This window comes from Coloeus monedula, assembly GCF_965178545.1.
Source record: "Coloeus monedula genome assembly, chromosome: 6".
In the NCBI taxonomy this organism is placed as follows: domain Eukaryota; kingdom Metazoa; phylum Chordata; class Aves; order Passeriformes; family Corvidae; genus Coloeus; species Coloeus monedula.
The window spans coordinates 59,019,958-59,029,344 of NC_138786.1; the positions used below are offsets into that span (position 1 = coordinate 59,019,958).

The 9,387-nt window shown below is 45.9% G+C and overlaps 1 protein-coding gene across 2 annotated transcripts in view; it reads right to left on the reverse strand.

Annotated features, from left to right (window-relative positions):
* HIF1A (hypoxia inducible factor 1 subunit alpha) overlaps positions 1-8,806 on the reverse strand; it is a 34,517-nt gene extending 25,711 nt beyond the window's left edge. For both annotated transcript variants that reach the window (XR_014226446.1, XM_082282808.1), the window contains exon 1: positions 8,689-8,806. Coding sequence is in view for 1 of the 2 variants with exons in the window: in XM_082282808.1 (XP_082138934.1) it covers positions 8,689-8,723 (35 nt within the window). In the remaining variant the exon portion in view is untranslated. The remainder of the gene's footprint in view (positions 1-8,688) is intronic.
* Between the last annotated feature and the right edge of the window lie 581 nt (positions 8,807-9,387).

Sequence of the window (9,387 nt, forward strand, 5' to 3'; positions counted from 1 at the left end):
GCCTAAGCCAGGTATTTCTGGCAGCACAGCTGAACAGGACAGAGGGGCAGCTCCTGGTCTGAAGCCATACCCTGCAGAACACCCAGAACAACCAGCTGTGTCCATGTGGAATGTGAAGGGCTCAGTCCTGGGCATGGCCACACCAACCACTCTCACCTACAGCCAAAGAGTGTTAGGACAGAGCTGGACTCTCCTGACTGTGCTGAATACACAGTCACTTGGGGTTTTTTCACTGTTTGTAAGATCTGTGTTTTGTCCAGAGCTGCTTGCCATACTTGCTAAATTATTCCTCCATGGAAAGAAGGCCCAGGCAAGCCCAGCACTTTGCACAGAGAAACTAGTGCCCTATAGACACCTTCATACGAAAAACCGATTTATGATGAAAGAGAACACCATTCAAATCCAGTTACTCAGATATATGGAGAGCTGATCAACTTCAGTGAGGGGGGACAGAGCTGCAATGTCAGCACCATCTATCAAGTCTTGAGACAAACACAAACATCACCCAGAGTCACAGGCAGCCCCGAGAGGCCCATTCCCTCTCCCTCCCAGCCCTGCAGTGACATACTTGCCTGGCCTGACCAGCAGCCCAGACTGTTCATCCCTCAGCAGGCAAACTTTTTCCAAATTGGTTGGGAGGGGTGCTCCTTCCTCCTGTTGCAGCTCTAAAAAATTAGTGCACTCTCTCAGCTGCCAATTCTCCATGAGCTCGGGGTTACAGCTTTGACCCGCCTTTGACGTGATTTCCTTTTAAAGTATTATTGCTTTATGACCAATTTTATTTACTAGTTCTTCTTATGTTATAGTCTGTGTAGAGAGCTCTTGTGAGGAAAAAAAACCCCACACTCAAGTCTTGTGTGTAATCAGAAGCATGTGATTACACAGAAGAAAGTCTTGCTCTTCATGAATTAATGAACATCACAGCCCACTAATCCAACTCAGGAAAAGAACTCAGAAATTCTTTACATACAGTATGAATGATTTAAAAGAGATTTAACTGCAGAAACTAACTTAATATCCAAGCAGAGACAACACCACTGCATGTAAACTATCAAAATTCATTCCTTTGTATATTTCTTTCTAACACAGCAATTTAAACCATTTTTTTTACATGAGGGTAATTACAGGCATTACCCACAGCTTGACTGCCACCAAAACAAATCCCTAACTGATAAAACTCTAACAAATCAGGAGAGCAAGCAGGCAGGTCAGCCTGGATTAGCTACAGCAGCACAAACGCTCTGAAAGCCACTGCTGTTTGCAAAATGAGAGTGGGGAGAGGCAGCAAGAGGAGACTCCACTGGGCTGCACATCAGCTCACGTCTTACTGTTGACACCACAAAGTCCATATAAACACCCATCTTGCAGACAAATTACAGCACAGGCAGGAGAGCCTTAAAGCCCTGCAGCCAGCACAGGACCACGCTGTCAAGATAATCCATCATTTGGATTTGGCCTTGAATTGACCTGAAACCCCAACTACCTCCCCACATAGAAAGTGTGAGTGAGTTAAGAAGGGAAAAGCTTAAATATTGTAATTTCTAATTTGGATCATGGTGAAGTGATTCTATCATGTTTTACTATACAGCCTAACCCACTGATAGGTTACCTTTGAATCTTAATTTACTGTTTTAAAATAACCACATGGCATACAGTGGTAATATGTAAGAAAATTCTTTTTTTTTTTCCAGCTAGGTTATTTGGCTTTTTCCTTGAATATATCTTCCCCCCCCAATTAGTTGTGCTCTACCCTTCAGGATGAAAAGTACGTGGTAGTTAAATTGTGTTTATTATTACAGAAAAATCAGAGCTATTCAAAAGAGATATCAGAACATGGGCTTGACAGAACTAGACACTAAGTGCTCTCCTCCCTTCAGTCCTTCTGCTTTTGCTTCTACCAAGCTCACAAAAAATGATACAAAACATATCCCCAAGATATCTGTCAGGCTCTCAGATAATAATGTTTTAGCTAAGAACTGGTCTACCTTCAGACAGATGCAGACTCTTGATAAAGTAAGTAATTTTAGTCTAAATCATGGCATTAAATTATGTATCTTCTGTTTTGTTCACTGCATTCAGTTTTCTAGACTGGAGGCTGGACATTTTCCCTCACTGCTCCCATCCAAATTCTCATCCCTTCAACTCAAGATTCTCAACTGCTTTCAGCTAACAGGGTATTTTGTAATCAAAAGTTTTAAAATCAGAAAAAAAAAAAAAAAAAAAAAAGAAAAACCAGAAGATATAAAATCTTAGTTTTCTGTATGAATAAAGAACAAACAGACCCACTAAGCAGTCAAGAGAAGCATTTACAACAATAGCTAGGACAAAAAGCCTGCAGCAATGTCAGCTCAGCATCCAGTTGATTCAGTAGGGTGCAAGGAAAAAGTCATTTCTGAAGGACTGAGCACCAAAATTCCTATCTCCAGCTAAACCATTCTTTTCTTAGTGGGGGCTGCAGCCTTTATATCTGATGTGGATTACTTCTCTTCCTCAGACCATATTCCCATGTCTTCCAATGGAGGAGAGCAAAGAGCAAACATAAGGAGGTAAGCCTCTAGTAACTCCCTGTATAGCATAATAGTCCCTTTACTACTCTCATTAGTGAGCAAAAACAGGAGGCTTGGCCTCAAATCCTTTTGCTTCTTGAAATGCACAAATTTTCAGAGTGGCATCAGTCTAGTTTTGGTTTAGGACTGACAATGAAAGAACTCATTCTGGTAAACAAAATGGGTCATCTTTTTCAGGTAACACTTCCAGGATTATCACAAATGGAATAAAAAAAGTTATTTAAGTAAGTTGCTTGGTAAAATCTTCCACTGTTGCAATTATAATCAGCGCTGCTGACTCAGTATCCTCAGTTCTTCACTTGAAGTTCAGGCTCGATTTTAAGGCAGTGAGTTAAAAGGTTTGTTGTAACATTTCTCAAAATGCTTAAGGAGCATTCATTCACACCAAATTAAACAGAAGCTGCACAGTATCTCTGTTAACACACACACACACACAGAGTTTGTTATGCTTTGGTGTCTTTACTGGACAACTGATGGACCATCTTGAAGCACCAGTTCTTCTCCAGTGCCAGCAAAGCCATTTTGAGTGTCTTGGTACTAAAATATCTCAAGGTTTTAAAAGGCTACATTTCAGTACAAGTCCCAGTGTTACCAGACTTCAGCAGGAAGAAAGGACAGATCATGCACATGATGAAACTGCTCTTTATCAAAGCACTTTCTCTGAGATCTCAAACCCAACCCCCAGGCTGGTATGAACAGGCATAGCTTCAACTGAGGCTGTGGCTCCACATCAAAGAACCTTGAAGTGTTCGTCACCTACGTAAACTGCATTCAAAAAATACATATCCTGGCATGCATTCACTTGATTCCATGTTCCAAATGATTTCAGAATGTGATTTTCATAGAGATTTTTATTCCAAGCTAAATAGCAGAGATCTCAGTAGAGGAAAACCTCAACAGGCTTCATATCCCATGGTAATTTGGAAACCTGTATCTTCCTTGATTTTTCAGTCATTAGTTAAAGTGCAAAGGCTCACCTTCTCTCCTGGGCCATTTCTGTAGTCCCTGGTGTCATAAAACCTCCCTGTGTCTCCCATTTCAGAGCGGAACTCAATGGAAAACTCAGATTCTCCTACATTCTCTTCCACCCACTCTAATACAAAGGAAGTTTCTCAGGAGAGGCTCGAAAGGCTCAAACTTTCTCAGATTCAAAAGGGAAAGGGCTGTTATAACACGAAAATATGATTAAGGTCCAAGCTCTTTCCATGCATTACCTAGGTGGTTTTTCTGAGGCATGCAAACATCTGCCCATATATCTGTGTACATGAAGATAAAAGGTGCAGTTGAGCTGATGACTTGGAATCTGGAACATTCCTTCCTTTTGGACACCAGCTTGCTAGGAACAGGTATGGGTTACTGTGCCTTCTTTAAGGCTCCTGCAAGATTTGTTTTTGTTTTGAATCGGTTTGTTTTTTAAAGAACACATCTTGTAATTGGATTGGTATTTGCATCTCCTTGGAAGAGCAGTATCATCAGGAAAAGCTTGATGCTCTTGTATACCACCCCTGAACCACAGGGGACTTCCCTCCTCGGTTTATTGAGCAATGCACACTTTACAACCATGTAAAAATTAATTTGTTGGCATATCCTAACACCAAACTCTTTGGGAATAAATTAATACTGCCAAATTCTCTTCTGTAGCACAAAAAAAAAAAAAAAAAACCTCAAAAATCAGCAGCTTCTGTCATTCAAAGTCCCCTTTAATATCAAAAATCTCATGCAAGCCTACTTGAAATCCAGCATTCTAACAGAAATTGGTTACAGCAATATTGGAAACAGCAATATCACTACTGAGCAACACAAACACACTCAAGAATTCAATCCACTGTGTTACATAGGCTCAGCAAGAGTCCTCCAGGCTTCCAGCCTAGAAGCACACCAAAGGGAACATGTGCAATCTTAAGAGTTTTGGGCTTACACTGCAACGCCACTGACATTTGACAGCCTTATTAATATTTATTGACTAATTTTTTTTTTCCATTTCACCACCAGCAATCAGAGTCTTGGAACTAGCCGCATAAACTCCAGGCATTATAGTTCAAGGATAGGGAGGAACAAAGGTCTGTGGTTGCTTTCACAATGTGCAGGGGAGGAAGCAAGCACCTGCAGGTGAATTCATGTGTTACACTGCTGACTGAGAGCGACACATCACAGCAGGATGGTCTCCTACGGCCCCTCTTCTCGTGGCAGTAGAAAGACAGCTTGGCACTGCTTCTCAGCTCCTTAAGGCTAACAAAGGACATGCCACCTTAGCCTAGCCTAAGTAAACCCTTGATGGGCACTTCTGATAAGAGAGAAATCAACTAGGACATGGGGACGGTAATTAAATGAGAGAATAAAATGGGTTGTCCACTTCACACCTCCACCTTTAAACCAACAGTTGACTTAACTGCCACACTTAAGCTGCTGATAACAGTTTGCATCTACGTTTGTTCCCCCCACACATCTTCCAAAAATGGTCCAGGATGTGCCTCCAGAGACACCAGAACGGAAAAGCACTTCTACAGAAGGCTGAGTTGCTAGAAAAGCTTGAAAGTACTTGAAACAAAAACCTCTTATTATTGCATTACCCTGTTACAGACCCCCTAACAACCTGGACCATCTGATCACAGCTGCACTGGCCCTCCTGGCTAAGTGTGGACTGGTTGTTGGTATTTCAGGCACCCCAACCAAGAGACCCAGACTGCAGACTGGAGACACTGTGTTTTAAAGGGCACAGCAAGCATGACTGTAAACAAAAACCAGAAAACCCTCCTGCTGCTTCCAACAGCATACTGCCAAATTATCAGACCTTCACTGATAAAAGGGAACCAAAGCACCAGCAGAGCACAATTATGGAAAATTTCTGCACCAGGCAAATCCTCCACAGCTATTCTTCCCTGATTTTCAGCGCCTTGATGCTGATAAGGATGGGCAGCAGCACTATGCTGTCCCCTTCATCTTTAGTGGAAAACCATTTCTGGTCATTTTTATTAAAGGAATTAATGAAACTTTTCATGTTTGAGGCAGTGCAAAGAACAGACAACACAGGTAAGCCCTATGGCAAGGCAAACAATCCAGAAAAATCCAGAAAGCAGTAAAACCACCGTTCTGTGAGCCAGAAACCACTCAGCCTTCCCCATACCTGTGGGGAGACTCTACAGGAGATTTACTGAAAGATTCCTCCTCTTCTTACAGCACAGAGAGTGTCCCAGTATACAAAGGGGTTTTGTATTCACTTTCGACTCTAGTAATGGTGGTTCAGTTCCACCAGCGCTGAAAGAAATTAACAGACAAAAGCAGTGGCACATACAATTCTAAAGACCTCACACAGGTTTAAGAATAAACAGGGGTAGCCACTGCCCTCAGTGCTATCGGCACAGGATACAGGCTTCTCAAACAGATTCTGGAGCTGGACTCCAGCAGCAAAGATCCAGCAGAAAACCCCCAGTCTTCCAAATCATCCCCCTTAGACACTAAAAATTAAGTTTCAAGACCCAGCTCCGAGAAACTGAAAAGGTGAAGTTCTTCTGCAAGGCACTCCTGTCAGGATATTAAATTTCAGTGGTTTATACCATCTTAAGACCCAGAATGAACACTCCAGAAATCACTTCTCATTTTTATTTAGCACCTATAGCATTAAAAATACGTATTTTATGCTATACAGATTTACAACATAGTAGAAAAAAATGAATCTGGGTTACCTACCAGCTGCAAGCTACACAAAAGTAACGACTAAACCCATAACCCTAAACGGCTCGTTTACTTAAAAAGGTACCAGAATTCCTCTGCTTAAATAGTGAAGTGTCACAGCACAGACCTGAGGAAAAACTTTTCATTGCATCAGCCATCTGCACACTAGAGTTCGTTAAAAGAATATTGAGGAAAATGTCATACTTTTCAACAAAAGCCTTAAATTTGGCTCAAATGAGAGTCGATGAGCAAACAAAGCTCCCAACAACTCTGTTTCACCCACTCCACGCACTGAAACACTCTCCTTGTAGCACCTGGGGGGAAACCCAGGAGCACATCAAAGTGATATAACTACTGAAGAATGGCTAAAGCCCAAATAACTCAGTATCTAATCATGGTGCTGATGGCTTGATTTCTCAGGGAAGCTTGACCCCTGTACATATATGAGAAGCTTGAAACCACATCAAAAAACGGACTCAACAGGCCAGCATAAAAGTCCACACCTCCAGATACTGTTATGACTAAATTTCATTTTAAAGATTGAGACACAAATTTGGTCAAATTCCATACTTTCTGAATCTCACAGTATTTAATTAAGTAAACAACAAGCTTTACATTAACTATCAAAAGATAAACACTATCCACACACAAGCAGAGGGAGAGGCAAGAAATAAAAAGATCTTAACCCATGCCAAAATTGAGGTGTACTGTATACACAATTAGCCAAAGTTTTATCAGCAAAGATGATAAAGAACAGGACCTAAAGGACTTCTCCCTTTAAGGTATTCTGAATATGGACACTATCAAACCTAAAGCCTTCAAAAACCCAGGTTTTTGAGAAATGATTGAGATTTCCACTAAGTTCTCTGCTAAGCTCATATCCTTCCTTTTTTGCTTAGCCATCTTCACTCAACTGTACATCCAGAGCCCCCAGGATGAACGTACCACAGACACAGCTTTATGTTTTCCATTAAAACCCTACAACAGGAGTAATCTGAATATTCCTTTATAAGAAACATTCCCAACTCTGAACTCGGTCTGCAGGAAACAGAAAACAACAAATTCTCTTTCTTAAGCCCTGCCTTTAGGAAGGAAGGATAAGCTTTGCATACTGATTCTTGCATTCTGAAGAAAGCAGATTACATCCAGGATAAGGAAATTGCAAAAAAGAAAAAGTCCTCCAGTGGGGCAGAATGGTAAGTAAAAAAAACAAATGCTCAAGGGCAAAAGAAGAAGGGGGGGAAAAAAAGATCAACAAAAAAACCAATAAACCAAAAAAAACCGGAAAAAAAGTATCAGAAAACAACTTAAGTCTCAAACCCCCTTCCTAGACCTGCCACTAAATTAGGGCAGCAGAGCAAAGCACAGATCAATCATTTTGGTCGCAACATTTTCTCCCACGCTTCTCAAGAGCCATCAGCTTGGAGCAGAGAAGCTAAAGGCTGAGTGCCACCCAGGTGTCCCCCGCTGGGATTTCACTGGACCGAGAGGCGCTTCTGCCCCATCCCATCCCGGCACCCCGGTGACGGCTCCAAAGGCGCTGGGAGCCGGCGCTGTCCCGGCGCTCCCGATCCCTCCTCCCAGCTCAGCACAAAGCTCACCATCCATTTTACAAGGCGGCCAGGCTCCTTCCCGACACAACTTACAGCCTCTAACACTTACTGCGCTTAACCTGCTCAGATGACCCTTGGATACAAGGGCAGGCAAAACCCATCTCGAATAATTAAAAACCGAGTAAAGGTATCGATATCCCTATAAACAAACCTTCTGCAGATGGCGATTACGGCAATTAATCCCCCCACAAAGCCCCACCGCCGGGACCTGCTCACCCGAGCCCCCCGGCTCCTTAAACTTCACCGCCTAACAAAGGCTTTTAAGGCTTTTATTCCCCCCCCCCCTTCCCCTAATTTGCGCTAACAATCCTCGGTGAATTATTCATACTCCTCAACTCACATTGTCCACCCGCCACCCCTCCACACACCCCTTACACCTCCCCAGCGCGGCTTTTGGGGATTTTTTTTTTTTAAGCTTAGTATCTCCAGATTGCGAACCGGCCCTTTTCCGCACAAAGCCAGGGCACGGCGGGCTCGGAGCGCGCCGGGCACGGGGCACGATCAATCCTTGCCCGCTCCTGTCCAGGAGCGGAGCAGCCCTCGGGTCGCTCCCCGGCACCGCGGCCGACACCGGCCGCTTCCCCCCCGGCCCCGCCGGCGGCCCCGAGCCCCGGCCCGCTCCCCCCGCCGACAAAATGGCGACGTGGACGGCGGGGACGAAGAGGAGGAGGAGGAGGAGGAGAAGGAGGAATGGAAGAGTGGAGCGCTCCGCGGGCGCGCGGGGAGGGCAGCGGGGAAGAGGACGGGGAGGGGGCGGCGGTAACAAAGCAGGGGGCGGCGGGGGCCGGCAGCAGCGAGCGGGGGGAGGCGGGGGGCGGGCGGCGCGGCATCAGTACCTCTTCTTGTCGGTGACGCCGCCGGGGCTGTCCATGGCGGCGGGATGGCTTCTCCTCCCGCCGGCTCCCTGGATGCGAGGCGGCCGCGGCTCCAATGGCCGCCACGGGGCGCGGGGAGATGGCGGCGCTGGCCGGGAAGGGGCCGGGTCTGGGGCCGCGCGGGCTCAGAGCATCGGGGCACAGGCTGCGGAGAGGTGCGGGCGCCGGCGGGCGCGGCAGCAGCGGCGGCGGGGGCGGCGCGGGGCCCGGCTGCGCCAGTGAGGAGCGGCGGCGCGGCCCGGCCCCTGCGCGCGGGGTCAGCTGAGCGCTCAGCTGGGCGGGGGCCGGCGCCTCACGTGCGGCGCTCTGTGCGGGGCGGGCCCGGGCCCGGCCGGCCCCTCACGGGTCCCGCAGCGCCCGCCGGCGGGGGCTCGGCCCGGCACGGCCCGCTCGCTGCCGCGCCGAGCACCGCCCGTGCGGATCTTGCAACAAATCGTACCCCTGTGGGCACAGCGCGAGGAGTTAGTCCCTTTTATTTTTTTCCTTCTTTTTTCCTTTCTCAACGTAACTTTGCTCAGTGCTTGACTCCGCTGCCTTTCCCGAAGGTGTAGTACTAGAACCCCAAGACGTTTACAATCATAGAATCACCGAGGTTGGAAGAGACCTTCAAGATCATCCAGTCCAAGCATCCACCCGGCACTGCCCCTGCAGCCCCTAAAC